Source organism: Drosophila willistoni, chromosome 3R, assembly GCF_018902025.1.
Source record: "Drosophila willistoni isolate 14030-0811.24 chromosome 3R, UCI_dwil_1.1, whole genome shotgun sequence".
NCBI lineage: Eukaryota > Metazoa > Arthropoda > Insecta > Diptera > Drosophilidae > Drosophila > Drosophila willistoni.
Genome location: NC_061086.1, coordinates 2,639,719 through 2,658,121, shown reverse-complemented (window position 1 = coordinate 2,658,121; position 18,403 = coordinate 2,639,719). Strand labels below are relative to the sequence as shown.

Below are 18,403 nucleotides of genomic sequence, written 5' to 3'. Positions count from 1 at the left end.
ACGCTTTAACACCACCCAACCACCAATGAGAAGGGATGAGAGGGGAGTGGGGTGGATTGGGCCACTTTAAATACGAGCAATAAACTGCGCCGAACAGCAAAAACCAGGCTCATTATTAAGCTGCAAAAATCACGCTCGAAAAGGAAGCGACAGGCAACTGCTGCCGCCTGTCAGAGAATGCGATAAAAATGTAATCCCAATGAAAAATAATGTTTCTGCCGGCATGATTCCAATTTAGCAACAGTCAACCCCCAATACCCCCCACGCGCCCTCAACTCACAAAGAGCGTGGCTAGCTCATTAGAACGCTTGGATCGGGGCATGGGTACGAGTACAAGGGCAGCTGCTGCCGAAGCAAATGAAGGAGAAGAATTTAAAAAGGCAAAACAAATCCGATGCCGCCCACGCGACACGTTGTGACTACATAAAACACCAGCAGCAGCAAGCATTCGAAACAAGGCCCAAGCTGTGACCCAACAAGCGACCCTTCGCCCGAAACCGCAGCCACAGTGTCTGGGAGCTGGTACCAGTGTGTTATGGAATAGGCAGATAGGCGGGATACCGGCTGCGTCAGGGATGCTGCCGGGTCATAACATTGAGCGATTGAATGAATGAGTTTTTGCTCCTTTGTTCGCTGCTCGTAAAGGGCTTTTATTTATTTCGAGGGGTTGCTCTTGCCCGTGTCCGTGTCCTCGTCGTGGTCCTGGTCCTGGTCTTCATACAAGTCGTCGTCGGCGCACGCATAGAACAATTGAGCCGTAAATCCTTTACGGTCTTAGCGCTACTTTTTCTTTCCTTCTGCCCTTTCTGTTTGACGTACAACCTTCAACACATTCCATTCTCTGCTGAGGGCACTGCGCTTTTGTGGTCTGTTCGATGCTTCGGTCTGGTAAGTCGTTTTTACCCTGTTCATTTCGATTTGGTTTTCTGTTTTTCTGTTTTTTTTCTTCTTCTGTGTGTTTTGTTGTTCGTAATGGCAAACAAACTCAAATTAACTGCCGCACTGAGGCATTCAAAAGTTGTTGTAATTGTTGGCATTCGAAACAAGCGGAAAGCGTAAATTGCTGACGTATTGTGTTAGCCATTAGAACAATGTGGCAGATGGATTTACTTTGCTTACAATACCAATAGATGGATGATAGGTGGCTAGGTAGATAGGTAGATACATTGAGACAGCTTCCGTGTCCAAACTGAGTTCAAACTTTGCTAATGGAAATTGCAATAATAGAATGTTTTTCTCACATTCTCCGCTGTCCGCTAGGAAAACAACCACAAAAATGGGAAAACTGTTGAAAAAGTTTTCCCTCTCCGCGTTTCTCTTATTAGTTAATTAATTTCATTAACTATTAATGGAAAAAGTTGTCAATAAATGAAAGAACATTTTGTTTTTTTTCCATGGTTAACAATTATATTTCAATAGTACTTGTTGTATTTGTATATGCATGTATGTATGGGTATGACTGTATGATGTGTGTGTGTGTTTGATTTCGCTTTAGCTATTCCATTTGACTTGAACACAATATGTTCGCCTTCAAGTTTGTGTAGCTTGCTGCTCATTTCGATTTATATTTAATTCACACAATGTTTTATCCCGGTTTAACAATTCATTTTTTTCGCGTTTGTGTTGCAAATTCAAATTGATATTGAATTTAGTTGAATGCATTTCAAATTCATATGTCAAATGGGTGTGTGTGTTTGTTGCTATGCCTGGGTGTGGATGTGTGAGAGGGGATTTCACATTCTTGAGTGTCCTCGTTGTAAGCCTAAGTTAAGCTTCAAAGTCCTCAAGAATACTGCAGGACTTTGGCAAGCCAAAAATCCCTTTCTATTTCTGTCATTTCTTTCCTCTTATTTGGTTTTTGTTTGTAAACATTTGATTATGGAATAGTTTTTATTTTTTTTTTTTGTTGTTATTTTTGGTTGTCAGTTGTGACTTTCTTGAAATGTTTTGTATGCTCTAGCTAGGTTAGTTTAGGTTTACATATTACAAACGCCTTCGCCTTTCCAATTCGGATACTCATTGCGCCTTAAGTTAGACTTTAGTTTTGCTTCTGTAATGTGGGCTAGGGATAAGGGAGTGTAACTTTTGAAACGATTTCAATATCAAGATACATACAAACATAATTTCATATATATATATATATAGAGAGGGAAAGATTTTTTAGATGGATAGACTTTTGAAAATAGAACAGCAACATTACAGAACTTTTGGGTTTACATAATAATACATAGCATTTTCATTCATATACTTTTTTTTGTTTTTGTTTCTTTATTTTTTTGAACATCTTATTAGTTATTTGTTTATGCTTGTTGATCAGTAAGTTAGTTATTCATTATGCAACACAAACGTCTATAACATTAGAGGAAACAAATTGAAATTGTAGACGTTGTTAAATATTAATTTCTGTTTTTGTTTTTGTTTAAGCTTATGTATATATTTATATATATACAAGAACAAAAAACTAAAACTAAAATCTAAACTAAACTGTGGCGGCATTTGCTTAAGGGCTTCAATTGGATTATTTGCTTCATCTAAAAGTTGTAGAACTCAATTTTTTTACTAAAAACGCACAACACATACATTATACTCGTCGATCGTATATAGAAAATATCGTTTCCATATGCCAGATATGAACATTTTGAATTAATTAAATTTCCAAGTGATCGATTGCCACAAAAATAATTTCTAATTTGTTGTTTTTTTGTTAAATGAATTCGAATTGTCTTTTTTTGGTTATTTTTTTCCGTTTTTTTTTTTAAATATAATTTTAATTGTAATTGTTGATTATTGAACATTTAACACCTTTAATACATACATTTTAATCGTTTAAAATCAATGCATATATTCCATTACAACTATTGGATACATATGTATGTATCTGTGTGTTTTTTATTGTACTTACTATGATACATGAGATACATTGACTAGTTTGAATGCAACATTTTGTCCCATTTACTATATTTATATATATATTGGATATTACACATTTGCCGGCACTGCTAATTGTTTAATATTAATGGGTATAATTAGTTAATATATTTTTATTAAGCTACTGTCGTCGATCCTTCACGATGCTGCTTCTTCATTTCACTCATCTGTCATTTGAGTCAGTTAACTACTTAATGCGATGATTAGATATAAATGTAAATGTTTAAAATTCATTTATTTGTGTTTGCATTTTGTGTGTGGTATTTGTTTTTCTGTGGAAGATTTCATCTCTTAATGAATGGGTTTTGCGAATTCTATTGTTTTGAACTGTTTTATTTTTGTGTTCAGGTCATGCCAAAGGCTCGAAGTTGACAATTTGCAAATTGTGTTGTTCATGGTTAATCGGAATGGCGTCAAGATATTGCTTTTTTCTAGGGGTTGTTTTGGGACTCATGATGAGATTATATATCTAGAAAATTATATGTATTTATGTATCCAAATTTTTAATTACTTAAACGAACATAATTTGCTTGCATTTGTTAGCACAAATTTTGTTATTGCCTATTTTAATTGTTTTTAGTTTTGTTTATTATATTTATAATATACTCTTTATATTACACATATATATATATATATGTATATAATTGTTTGCCTCTACTTTGTCTTTCATCGATTTAATTGATACCTTTGATGGGAGATTTTTTCATGAGTTTAAATTTCATTTTATAGATATAAGATTACTTAGATTTTGTAGGTGTATATGTAACTATGTGTGCATGTGTGCAAGAAGAAATAAAAAAAAATAATCTGGAATAGTAAAGTTATTGATAAAACTTGAATACTATTTACGTGATTTTATTTTTGAATACTTAATATAGACATGATCAAACTCAAAAAATTGCCTAAAAATCAGTGGATTTTTGTTGCTGTTTTTTAATATGTTTGTATGTATGTATATATATATTTAGCTGATGTCTTTCCGTCTGTCTGTCTGTCTTTCTGTTTATCTGTCTACATATTAAACCTTCAATTGCCTTTGTTTTTGTCTCATTGATGGCAATCGTAAGTGTAGTTCCAGAATGCACGTTTCACTGATATGTTTTTGTGGATATATCCATACCATTTCCATCAAAATATTTTCTGACAATCCGACATACATATATGTAGGTATGTGTATATATATAATTTTATAAAAAATGCAAATTTAATATACATTTAATTGGGGGTGTATAATATATATGCGTGGCAGAAAAGGCCGCCTCTTTAAAAAAATGTTGGTGCAATTGAAATCAATTGAGAATATTGCCTACAGATATTTATGTATATATAAGTATATATGTATGTATTTAGCTTATACACAAGGTACACACATTTATGCTATGCTATCAGGGATCTCCTATGGCGGCACCACCTCCCAAAGGGAGGCAATGGATCAGGGATTCACCCTGTCTGCCCATAGAGTCCACAAGCAAATAATAATTGATTGGTAGGTAAATGTGAAACTTTGAATAATTTCAAATTGGTTTCGAGCTGTTTTCGTTATATGTACACGTATAATATATGTACGACCTAAACATATGTAATTTACTGATATGATACGATATATGTATAAATAGGTATTATAGGTATATATATGTATAAGTGTATACATATAGATATATAGACTAATAGCAATAAGTAATATCACTTTTGGTAATTTAAACAGGCGAGCCATTGAGACTCTGATATGTATCGTTACCTTGGTTGTGTCTTATGTTAGAAAAATCAAAATAAAAATTATATAAATTTCAGTGGTTTTCGCGAAAGTGAAATCATATAGACCAGCTGACCAGGTGGTCGCCTCAGATCCATCAAACCCGCCACAATGGCACCCGAAAGAGTTTCTAATTGTTGTGCATCGTTTTGATATGTCTGCGATATTGATGCCATTGCATGTGGAACGGCGACATTTGATGCCAAGGGTTGCATGGTCAGCCCATCCGCTTATAACTAACTTTGTATATATGTATGTATGTATATCTGATATTTATGTGATATGGCAGAGAGCTGCTCTCATCCGCTGATCTGACCTAACTATCTATATATGACTAACTCTCTTTGGTTTCTCTAGCTTCTCTGATAGACACGAAAACGGCTGCTTGATTACTGAGTATAGGGCATAGAGAGTTCCGAGATAGATCGGAACAACTCCACATAGAGTTATGTATATATATATTTACATATATATGTCATATGGTATTCGCTTTTCGCGTAGTTCAACTTGTGTGTATAATACAAAATTGGGCGGGAGAAGTGCAGTGCAAGGCATTACTTCTGTTTGCTTTAACTATGTAACTGCATGTCATGCTTGTTATAGTGTACGTACCACTTGCCTATATCATTTATATGTATATAGTATAATAATTATAGGTTTATATATATATGTAGTAATTGCTTCAACAAAGAATCGTGTGAATCTATAACGAAAACGATAAACTGGCTAACGGAAAAGGTAATTTCATTAATGCTAATTTTTCTTTTTTGTAAGACAACAGTTTAAAATCCTTGTCTAAATGGATTGGCTGGGGCAGCAGGACCTCTGCTTGGCGGCTGTTGTTGCTGCTGCTGCTGTTGTTGGAAGGGATTAGCCACTCGCTGTTGTCCCTGCTGTGGCTGTTGATAGCTACCGCCCTGCTCCTGATAACCAGGCTGATAGTTTTGATCCTGTTGATAGCCACCGGACTGCTGATAGTCGTACTGCTGGTCATTCAGACTCGTCTCCTGCTCCTGCTGATACTGCTGACCATACTCTAGATGGTTTTTGACGCCGCCTTCGACTGGCTTCTGATCGTGCATGACATACGTTTGATACTCCTTATTGGGTGGATCCTGCATCAGGATGTTGGCCTCGTTCTCGAACGGCTTGAAGTCGTAGATATTGCGCAGCTTGCGAAGCACAGGCACGTAGGCCAGGTTGGAGAAGGCAATTAGAAAGTTGAGGGCAGTGAATCCAATGGCCTCCACCACACCGCCGGCAATGATGGGTCCCACGGCATACGCTATGGAATACGAAATGTCCGCGATGGCATAAATGCTGCCATAGACAGAGACATAGCGGACATCCACCAGATAGCCCAGAGTTGGCAGCAGGGCAGTGTCGATGAGGGCGATGCCAAAGCAGATGACACAAATGGGCAGCATAAGCATCTTGTAGCCGCTGCAGAACGGAATGATGAAGCAGGAAAAGCCCTCTAGAGCCAATCCTCCGGCTGCCATCAGCCATTGATGCTGCGGATACTTTCTAGCCATTTTTACTGTGATGACCACGCCCAGGACATGGGGAAAGAATGCTGGGAGCCAGACCATGCCGATTTTCCAGTTATCTGTGGTCATTGTGTCCTCCATCCACAGCGATATGGTGGGCTCGAGGAAGGCCAGAGCCACATTGGACATGGTCAGTGCACCAGCACATACCGCTATATAGGGATCCATGAGGAGGCGCCAAATCGGAATTACTTGATCCTGGACCTCTTTGCTCTGCTTGATTTGCTCCTTGAACGGCTTCATCACCAGCAACAGCATCAAGCCATCGACTAGGCAGACCAGAGCCAGAATTAAGAATGGAACCTCCTTGCCGGCAAATTGATACAAAGCTCCGCCAAACGGTGGCGCCACCAAGCACCCAAAACTGATAAACGCCAATGCAATGCCCAGCGCCTGAGAACGTTCATTCTCCTCCGTGAAGCGATCCGCAATCATGGCCAATCCGGCTGTATCGGCAAATGCCGATCCTGCTCCCTGCAGGGAGCGTGCAAAGAACAGAACACTGTAACTGCTGCCGCAGGCGAACACAGCCGTCGAGAAGAACATAATTGTCAGGCCAATCATCATGGGTATGTCGTAACCAATCTTATCGATAAGTCCGCCAGAGAATGGATTCACCATCAATTGCACAATGGCCTTGGAGGCGAACAGTATGCCCGTTGCCGAGTCCTGTCCGTGATGATCGTGATGCACGGGTATGATCTTGCCCGTGATATTATCTCGCAGTGGCGGTGGCGTTGGGCCGTCATCGAAGCTGCCTATTTCGCGCAGATAGTCCGGTATAATGGGCACTATCACCATATACAGCATGTTGTCCAGCAGCAGGGCTATCGACACGATGACCAGGATCAGACGACGCTGATTCACCGGCTCTTGAATCTTCTCCCAAACGATCTCCTTGACCTCGCGCATCTCGAGGTTAATTAAAGGTATTTGAAATGAGGCCATTTTGGTTTGTTTTTTCTTTTCTTTTGCTTTGTACTAAAAGTTCTTTGCTCTCTCTCTCTCTCTCTCTCTCTCTCTCTCTCTCTCTCTTGTTGTGATATTTACTAATTTTAGAATTGATCTTCTCAAAATGTTTTCTAGCTGATCGTTTTCATGATCTTTGTTTCGGATATTGCTCTCCGATTGTTTGACACACGTCAGCGTTTCTGGTTCCGGTGTACACAAATTGCCTGTCTCAGTGGCAGTTCCAGTTCCAATTCCAAATTCAGTTTCAGTTCCAGTTTAAAGGATTTGGCCGGCAGCTTTTAATGTGGTTTTACTTTTCTCGTTGCTTTGTGGTTAACTGAGTTTCCTGCACTTGTTATTGTTTTTGTGCTTTTACATGATTTCGTGTTGTTGTTGCAGTTAGAGTTGTTGTTGTTGTTGCTATTGAAGGTGTGCGAGTTGTTGGTATGCCAGTGAACAACCTTTAACGACACAGAAACAAGATTTCGTTAGTCTTTCTCTAGGCATATAATTTGGATTTCGATTGAATTTCATTGGTTAAAATGCATCTCTTGCTCATTTTCATTTTCATTTTCGTTTTCGATTATTATTTTTTTATTAATATTTAGAATAGGAATTCATTTGCTTTTATGATTGAAATGTTGTTTCTGTGTTGCAAAAGGATGCCTGCTGGTGAACAGAAAATGTTTAATGTTAGGATTAGTTCTTGGCATTTTTCTCACAGCGATTTATATAAGATTAGCTTCGTAAGACACACATTTCAATCATAAAACAAATACTAAAAGACTATGTCATAGATATGTACATATATGTATATACCCACACACCTTCATTGTTATACATACATATATAGTGATTAATATATACATATAGTTAGTGTAGGTTGCTGGGTATGTACATAGGTACAATTTATAATTATTGAAATTGCATATTCAGGCAAAAAAACAGAAACAGGAGATTATATGGCAATTATTTTAATTGGGTTTTGCGGCTTGTGTTAAATGTTGAAAAAGTGAAGTAGAAATACACTTTAAGCCACGTGGTTGTACTCATCAAAAACGCTGAACCCTGAGTCGTTGCCGTAATTATAATTATTGCTTTTTCTCCACACAAAAGGTCGAAGGACCTCTCGACTGGCACGCGAGCAACAAGGACTGCGACCCACACACTAAGCCTTCAAGTGGAACAACCTTTTTATACCCTTGCAAAAAGGGTATATTAATTTTGGTCAAAAGTGTGCAACGCATAGAAGGAAGCATTTCCGACCATATAAAGTATATATATTCTTGATCAGCACGACGAGACGAGTTCAAATCGCCATGACCGTCCGTCCGTCCGTCCGTCCGTCTGGATCAACGCAAACTCCTAGACCGAAAGAGCTACAGAGCTGAAATTTTGCATGTAGGCTTGTATATACTGCAGGGGATGGATATCTCGGATTCAGCCGGATCGGACCACTATATCATATAGCTCCCATACAAACAGCAAAGTCACGAACAGTGACTTTTCTTAATAACTTCGTTATTTTCTGAGCTATTATCATGAAATTTAATATTGTAAAGTTAATTACACATATAAACGACTATGCCAAATTTGATCAAGATCGGGTGACTATATCATATAGCTCCCATAGGAACGATCTTTCGAAAACAGTGACTTTTGTCAATAACTTCGTTACTTTTGACGCGATTGCTTTCAAATTAAACATTTGTTAGTTTAATATATCTGTTAATGACTGTGCCAAATTTGATAAGGATCGGGTAGCTATATCATATAGCTCCCATAGGAACAATCGGTGGAAAACAGTGACTTTGATCAATATCTTCGTTATTTCCTATGTAGATTGTAGGCCGTTCTTTCGGACACATTAGCCCTTTTAGCTTAAACGTTTTTCCACTTTGATGGCTATAGGTAAGGAAAAAGTTACCAAAAAAGTTGCAAGGGTATACAAACTTTGACGCGGTCGAAGTTAGCCCCGGCCCTCTGGTTCCTTGTACACTTAGACAAAAAAGTGTACACTTAGACAAAAAAAATTCAAGTCAAATTCGAGTTGCACGAAAACTCCCATAGAGGTTCTTTGACATTATTACGTTTTTTCTTAAAGCCTACATTATTCAGTTGTATACAATTCGAACCCAGGGACGAAATTAGGAAAAGTATAAATAATAAGTGGATTTCCCCTTTTTCTCATTGCCATGATAACACTTGAGGTACACTCATGGCCATATTAATAGGTGTGAGCTTGAGGGCATAAAATATGAATATATAAAAATTATATGACAAATTCTACAATAAAACCAGAGGGCCGGGGCTAACTTCGACCACGTCAAAGTTTGTATACCCTTGCAACTTTTATGGTAACTCTTTCCTTACCTATAGCCATCAAAGTGGAAAAATGTTCAAGCTAAAAAGGCTAATGTTTGCGAAAGAACGGCCAACAATCTTAGCATAGGAAAAAACTAAGATATTGATCAAAGTCACTGTTTTCCACCGATCGTTCCTATGGGAGCTATATTATATAGTAACCCGATCTTTATCAAATTCGGCACAGTCATTAATAGATATATTAAACTAACAAATGTTTAATTTGAAAGCAATCGCGTCAAAAGTGACGAAGTTATTGACAAAAGTCACTGTTTTCGAAAGATCGTTCCTATGGGAGCTATATGATATAGACACCCGATCTTGAATCAAATTTGGCACAGTCGTTTATATGTGTAATTAACTCACTAATACTAAATTTCATGACAATAGCTCAGAAAATAACGAAGTTATTAAGAAAAGTCACAGTTCGTGACTTTGCCTTTTGTATGGGAGCTATATGATAAGTGATCCGATCCGGCTGAATCCGAGATATACAACGCCTGCAGTATATACAAGCCTACATGCAAAATTTCAGCTCTGTAGCTTTTACGGTCTAGGAGGAGTTTGCGTTGATCCAGACGGACGGACAGACGGACGGACGGACGGACGGACGCACATGGCTATATGAACTCGTCTCGTCATGCTGATCAAGAAATATATACTTTATATGACTATATAGTCGGAAATGCTTCCTTCTATGCGTTACACACTTCTGACCAAAATTAATATACCCTTTTTGCAAGGGTATAAAAACTGTTTCCCAAAGATTTGCATTAGTATCATGAAGTAAAATAAGTAATTCCTTCAAATAATATATAGTATATGAATTTCGGTAGCCGAGTGACACCTACGAATGAAGTCAAGAGCCATTTTAGGGGATTTTTTTGTTAACGTATTATCCAATGCAACTTAATTTGATGAAAATAGTTTTTATTTGCTGTCCTGGAAACAGGAAATACTGTTTGTATATACATATGTATGTATATATATTTTTCACAACTTTATCTTGTTTCGCTTTATAATCCACTTTGATAATGTCGGATAGGTCTGTCTGTGTTGGCTCGAGCTCTGTCCCATGCCAGCTATCATTGTTGATCTAATTTCGACGTACATACATATATATTATTTTATTTTTTTTTTTTGCTACCTTGGCACAGTCTGGAGTCAAGCCACCCCCATTTGGGTAAACATTAAAACAGGACGTGTGCTGCTATAGAACCAACTTCTGGCCTCCCCCATTCTGGCACGCCTCCCAGACCCTGCTCACTCACCCCCTCCCTGTATCTTACTGCATAGACGTAACAAAAACATTTCGTTTTATCATTAAATTTTCATGACCACGTTCATGTGTAGAGTGAACACCCCATCTCCAGAATCCCCAATCCAAGTTGTATATATGTACATATGTATCTTTTATGTACTGCCCTCGATCGAGGCGGGACCGTGAGTCAATTATGCTGTGTGCAGCTCTACCGTTTCCATCCATTCCACTTCCATTTCCATGGACTTTAATTTTCAAGTTTTCTTATTTTGCAGGCAAACCGAGGCGCTGGCCAGGTGGGAGGTCGCTCTTGACCCTGGGGGGATATGGTGGTTGCTGGGGCCAGCTTTCATCTGCATTGGGGGTTGCTCATGGGCCGCCTGCAGCTGCTCAAGTCAAGTGCAGAAACGTGTGGCTACATGTTGATTATAATAATAAGGAATTTCTAAAGACCAACCGTGTTCGTTTCAGCGTTTACGCTTGTATAATTTTATTGATTTTCCCATATAGCTACAGCTGACAAATTTCCCAGTCGCCGATGCATAAGCATTTATATCAAAAATATTTCTGAAAGCGAAAGAGTCTCAGTTTTCGGTTTTTGCGTTTGCTTCATTCCATTCATTTAATTTGAATGGCCTCGCCTCGTCTGTTCTGGTCTGGTTTGGTCTTTGTTGAGCAGTCTGTGTTCATTATCCTGGGGCATCATGTCATTCGGGTTTCCTTTTCATGTTTGCGACTGTTGGTCGCAACCCCAGAAGGCCAGGCTTATGGTTTCGAATCGACACAATTAGCAGGCAAGCGTTTTGGTATCTTGCTTACTTTTCATTTTGGCGCAGCTTTCATCAGTTTTTGCCGCAAGTGAATTATGGAAACCCATGTGTTTTGCTTATAAAGGCTTCACAGTAAAACAGAAACTTTTGTTCATTAAAAATGCATCTGAATTTGCCTTGGGACGGAGCAGAACGAATCTTTCCATGTTTGTATATGGTAGCATGGATTCGTTATGCACTGGGAATCTTTTTGAAATGAAAGGCGGCTTCACCTTTAAGATGATTGGCGATTTTTTGTCACCTGCCACTGTTACCTTGGGAACTCTGACAGCAGTTTTCCCCCCTGTTGCTGGGGTGGCAAATAAATAATATTCAACATTGTTGGTTGTCTGGCTTTTAGGGCGTGGTTGGGTGTGCCGCCTTCGTCTGTGTGTCTGACGAGGTAATCAGCGTAAAATAAAATTTCATTTTCCTGAAGGGTAAACCATAAAAAATGTATACAAAAGTGTATCTGTCCTTGGCTATTGGGGGGGCTGTTTGCATTTTAAATGATATGGATGAAAAAAAAAGCTTCAAGTTTCCATCCAGTGAGTGTATCCATCGCAATATTAATACTAAGCTGTATTTTTCACACCCAACGGCCACTTGACAAAAAGGCAGCGTGAAATCCTTACAAGTGTTCCAAGTCGACCTATCGAGCTGTGTATACATATGGAGAGATATTGCCGATGGAAGAACAAATCACCCCTTGTAAGAGTTTCCGCAAGTGTTGTAAGCTGCTTTGTTCAAGTGCCTGTGCCTCATGTTGAATGCTGAGCCCTGAAGGGTTGCCGGATAGGCAGGGCGAACTATAATTTATTGCCTAATTTCAGGCGCTTGCAATTTGTGTGCTCGATTTGCTTGTGGCTGCTAATGAACTGTGGTCAACTAATGAGACTAAGCCCACTCCCACTTTCTCCCACACACATACACACACCTTTGGTCTTTCTGTATCGATGTCTTTATAGGTGTGTGCTGTCTTTTTGTCGTTCTTGATCGATTAATGTGGTTGGCACTTTAGCCTTAACCCCCTTTTTTCTTGTCTTTTCGCTGCGTTCCTTTGTCGCTGGTGGAGTGACGACATTTGCGTTTCAAGTTTAATTGCCTTGTCTTTGCCCCTATCGATTTCACTGGGTTAAGCGCAATGTGGCTTAGCCGTAGGTTGCCACAAAAAAGTTTTCACTTAAATTTTCGAAATGCTCAAAGCATTAACTAGGGTGTCTTGTCTGCTCTCTTTAGCTGGGCTGTTATCTATTCCCTATGGAGTTGGGAAATGGATGCTGTTGCTGGCACTCAGCCCAAGGCAAGTTCTATAATCATAAAAGTACAAAAAGAGCAGAAAGGGACAAGTGAAATGTTGACGCCATTTTGTTTTAGCTACATGGGTAATAGCACCAAAGGGCTGCCCCTTTAGTGTGTGGCTGCCTATAAATCAAAACATTAACTGGGCGTGGCCAAGGAGAACCTATTCAATGGGAGTGGAAGTGCGGTGCGGAATGGTGGAAGTGTTTCTTTTGAGTCCTCCTCACATGTGCACCCCTAACTTTCAGACTCGGTCTGGATGTGTGTCGTTGTGTTGTTGGTCAGTCATCTCATATTACAAATTGATTTGCACATAAATTACTCGAACTTGTAAAGTTTATGGCCTTCTTTCATGTAAGAAGAAAAATAAATTACCTTTCGATACAATTTCTTTTTCATCTTACTTAATTTTCTCTTTCAATTTTGATTAACAGAACAGGTCTTTGGGTCTGTTTCTTGGGCCAAGACAAAATGTGGCTATTTGTAGTCCTGCTAATGCGAAGAAGCAATCAACAACACCATCAGCGACCGTTTTACGACTTCTGATGTCGCTGCTCCTGCTATCGTTGCTTGATGCCGCCAAAAGCAGACGTTCTGCCAAACGCCCTCCGTCTCTTCGAGTCCACTGATGGCTCAATGGCCAACCCTCGCAGAGAAACAACAAACACAGGCATGGGGGGACTCGGGGCACAATTTTTATCAGACAGCATCAAGACAAATGCGTTACTTGTTTCTCGTTTAGCTTATTACGAGCTACCTTCCTGGCAGGCTTTGTTTCTAGGTTTACCACCACCACCCAGTTTCCAACCCTCCGGGCTGAATGTGGCTAGATGGTTGGGACCCTTTCTGTTTTGACAAGAAACCGCTATGAACACATCAGCGTTACAAACGCGTCTACAAGGCAAACAATCTAATGACGTTGGCCGTTGTCTCGTTTGTATTTTTGTTTGTGTGTGTGAAATTTATATTTATTGCCTTCATTATGCAGCAGGCACAGCAGCCGCATCCGTATCCGCAGACCCAAGGACCAAATAAAATTGTTTAGTCCTGGTGGCAGGCAGGCTGTCAGGTGGCTAGGAACTAGCCTCCCCTCAATTCCATCCAACGAGAAATTCTCATATCTTGGTAAATCGGCAAACTGAACATTTCAGTGGTTGTAATGACTTAATTAAACAGCGTACACAAATTTGATTAGTCAGAGAATCATGAAGGGCATGTTCCATCTTTGGCTCAATAAGTTGTCTGATTCTGACCTCAGCAAATTAAAGCGCACCAATAGTGATCAATAATTGTGTGGTGTTCAGGTGATGTCAATCGAAGTGATTGTCCAAATTACACTGAAAGGCGCCTATTGATAAAAATGCCATCAATTAAAATACTATGTCATATATTCTGTGTGCTGACAGCGTATCAGCGATATTGTCAAAGCATTTTTTAAAATATTACTTCAATTGTTTTTCGCTGAGAAACCTCATGCAAGGGCATAAATAGATTATAAATGAATATGGAGTAGTATACTCTAACACACTTTTTAATGGGACTTTTAGAACTGTTAGACATTTTAATCTTCTACATCTAGAAAACATGTAGTTTGAATTCCCAACTACTTTTAGCGTTGAAAATGGGGCATGACCATTAAAACTCTAGATTCTTTAGCTAACAATAAGTCTGATGATGATGGAACGTGGTGGTTCTTGAAATAGCTATACAGATAGCCTCCTTGCCTTTTGTGCTGCCTGAATAATAATCTTATAAATTAGTAAGATTTATGCTAAAACCCAAAGAGGTTGAAATCTAGACAAACATCTAGAAAACATTTAAATTTGAATTCTCTCATTATTGTCTCAACGCTCGCTGACTATGTAGCAAGTGAAAAAACTGTTTGATATGTACAAACCCTCATAAATAAATTAACTTATTTTCTAGTGTATAGCGAGTCTTATACTAAAGTTAATTTTAATTAATTTTCTTTTCATCTATTTGTTTCATCTTCTTTTCAATTACTTATTTCCAAAATCTAATAAATGATATGCATCCATGCCACCCGAATCAATATTCTACAATTGGTAGATCTATCTTTTTATGTTCCTTAAATATGGGCATTGAACTTCCTTTTTTTAAATCGCAGGGTCAAAAATTGATCAGCACACATTTTGCACAAATCTATATTCAAAATAAAATAGTTCTACTTCTTATAGTTATTAAAACCTCTGCCATTAAACAAATATGCAAATAATTTTGTGAATTTAATAAACCATTTCTCTCTATTGGTGCCAGAGATAAAATATGAGTTCTCGTCAAATATAACATTTTAAGTGCAACAACCTTAGATAAGGCTTAGCTGTGGTAAAGTCCACCTAGGAAGCAAACAAACAACATTTGAAGATATTTATCATAACGCCACATCATTTTCTAAGTTCATTTACAATTCTCAACGTACAAAAAACAGGAAAAAAAGTCAAAACTTCTTAGCAAAGATCAAATTAAGGGCCCTAACACAACACTTAACAAATCAAAACTAAATTCATAACTACTTATTGCGCCTTAAAGTATGCTCGAATTATTGAGATCATACAATTCTAACAACATCCTAACGATGATTTCAAAGAGATACATAATATTAATGAAAAATTCAAATGTGAAAAACGCAATATTATTCAGTAGATCCAAGGAGACCTCGGTTTTCAGCGTGCTAAGTTCTTTGAGTTGTGAGAAGCCAGTGACTCTTAAGTGAAATACACGACATTTAAAAAACCAAATAATTCGTTTGTGCTTTTGAATCTATTCAATGCTCTATACATGTATTACTTATGTAAGAAAAGCTTCAAAGTATTAAAAAATTTCTGGAGATTTAAAGATTTCTTAATGATTTGGAATAGTTTGAAAATTTCTTTCATTTGCTTTTTTTTCTGGGTTTGTGTTTAATTCACAAGCATTTGTTGTTTTGGTGTTGCATAAGAAGGACTCACGAGGTCGCGTCTCAGTCGGTGGCAGACAGTGAAATGTTACTGTTCCATTCCATTTTGGGTCACCGCTCATTGAGGAAAAAGGTGAAACTCATTGTCAGATGAGTGGGCCATAAATAAAATGTGCCCACCCTGTGAAATGTGGCAAATGTCGAGGGGCATGTATACACACATACACAGACTCCCTCTCTCACACACACATGGAGCTTCGTGTGTTGGTCAAAGGACAATGCTGAAGAGGAGGTCTTTTGATGACGAGGCCAACGAGGAGGACACCACTTGGAGCTCTTGTGGCTCGGGTTTTTCTTGTGTTTGCAGACGAGATGTTGTTTAGTTTTAATTATATGCATTTTTAGAAACGTCAGGTTACGTAAGCACTCGAATAAATTGCAGCATTGTTACCCAATGTGGTGGTGGTGGCAGAACCTAAAGGAACTCACCTGTATCGCTCGGTGTGATGTTGCTGAGGCGATGTGTTAGGAAACCGCGCAAATTGGAGACAACACGCTGCGGCGAGTTGGGACCGCTGCCAATGGAGAAGCTACGCAATTTGGAGAACAGTGCGGCTGACTCCGCGCCACTGCCCGCGGCGCTGCTGGTGTTGCCCTCGTTGGACGCCACGTTCGTTCCGATGCAGACAAATACCCAAATCCGGGTAGGAGGAAACAAAGGCGCGCGACCGTTCTTCTCCTGATTTTCAAAAGATTCTCCTAAGATATCGTTCTTGGCTCAGATTTTGAAAATTTCACTTATTTTTAATTTTTTGGTGGGGGATTATGTAAAAAGTTGAGCCACAAAAAAGATACACACCACGAAGCAATACACACACCAGCACTCGCACCGAATTCAAACCGAACCGAACACCTGACACTCTACACCGTGTACCGCAACTCCACAATGGACGCGAAAATTCTGCAAATGTTGTATAATTGAATTCGAAGTTGAAATCGCAGTTTTCTTGTTCTAAATCAAGAATCTACACAAAAACTCTGCTGTGTGGGAGAGGAAGAGGCCAGACAACGCCAACGGACAGCAAGTAGGCAAGCGTGCGTTGTGTCGTCCGGGCAGGAGCAAAGGTAACTTCTGTCTGGCTATGGTAAGCGCTACTCGCCTGGTATACCGTTATTTTGTCGGTATTCAGCCTGGAATGCTGATGATACGCTGCCCGTCCAACCAAGCGAGCAGGGGACCGACCGAATGAGCTTTCCACGGCGCAGGATACAACGCATGCGCCTGATGGAGACAGTCAGCCAATTGGCTGCCGACTGCCCGCCGTCGCGTTGTTGGTTTTCCCATGCACATTACTCTCGCCCAGTTGAGCCCATTTGAATAAATTTCTGTTCGCATTCGCGCATTTGCAAAGAAAATCAATTTCTTTTCGAGCTACCTGTCTGGCCAAACTGAGTGTGTTTCTTCTTGTTTTTTTTCCTCTGATTGCTTAGCTTCCTCCTGTGGTTTTTGTGCCAAACACAGAGCCATCCAGGTGTACACAGGCGGTAGGTTATGTAAGTTATGTGGGTCCACACACACATACATACATACAGGGGTTTATTCTTTTTCATCTCCAAATCACACGGCATAATTGTTTTACACCGCCCGATTCCCAGCACGATAATCAGGTGCGAACAAATGAAAATCAAATGACTAGAGAGGACTCTCTAGAGAAGGATATGCAGTCAACTACCTTTTTATGTCGCCATTGTTTGAATTTTGGATCTCCCTTTCAAATGGTCACTCAATGTGCCAATTTCTTTGTCATTTATCACTTTGCCTTTAGATTTCTTCTTGTTGTCCAATTTATCAAGACTTAACTTGTGCTCTCTGGCTCAAATGTCGGGCATTAGATTGAAGTGGCCAAAAGAAAGAGATAAAGAGAGTCCAATTCTTTTGCATAGCTTTATCTGCTTTTATCTAGTTTTATTTTGAGTAATAAGACAAAAAGTAATAAGAATTGTTTTCCGTCTGCTGAGCTGCTCTACTCCTACTCCTCAAAGTCATGGGAAGGTTAAAGCAAATTTAGAGGGTAACTTCTAATTGATTGATTATATCATGACTTATTATAATAGAATATTACCACGCACTCTACGCTCTAGTTATAATATATACCTATATTAGTTATATAGTCTCTAAGCAATAGTTTTCAACTTTATTGAGCTCTGCCAAAAGTTTCCAGTTTCAAGGAATTTCCATCTTAAGTCCACGAAGATTACAAATGCCGCCCGCGTCAAGGCAATTACGTGGGTTCACATTTTGTTGAAACTACTTCTTGAGTGTCTTGATACATACTAAGGCTGCCTGTCGATCGATAACAGTCACATGAGCAAAAAATTAAGGTAAACCATAAAGGTAAATCAAGGTGTGCCCCACAGTGGGTGTGCCTGGTCGCGTGCTGTGCGCTTTATAAATATAAAGCACATAGCTCGACTTATGTACCTTCATACATATGTAGGCGGAGGCAGAAATATATGGAACAACTATCATCATCATCATCAGGTTAATCATCATCTTAATCATCATCG

The 18,403-nt window shown here is 39.0% G+C and overlaps 2 protein-coding genes across 2 annotated transcripts in view; both read right to left on the bottom strand.

Moving 5' to 3' along the window:
- Positions 1-18,403, bottom strand: part of LOC6650420 (choline O-acetyltransferase) — a 31,843-nt gene that overhangs the window by 12,512 nt on the left and 928 nt on the right. Inside the window, exon 2 of the mRNA XM_047009334.1 lies at positions 16,325-16,612. Within this exon, the coding sequence (XP_046865290.1) occupies positions 16,325-16,612 (288 nt within the window). The remainder of the gene's footprint in view (positions 1-16,324; positions 16,613-18,403) is intronic.
- Positions 4,569-16,387, bottom strand: LOC26529871 (vesicular acetylcholine transporter). Its single transcript, XM_023180043.2, has 2 exons — positions 16,325-16,387; positions 4,569-7,643 (listed from the first exon to the last, which is right to left on the bottom strand). The coding sequence occupies exon 2, from the start codon at positions 7,177-7,179 to the stop codon at positions 5,464-5,466; it is 1,716 nt and encodes a 571-aa protein (XP_023035811.1). The 5' UTR covers positions 7,180-7,643; positions 16,325-16,387; the 3' UTR covers positions 4,569-5,463.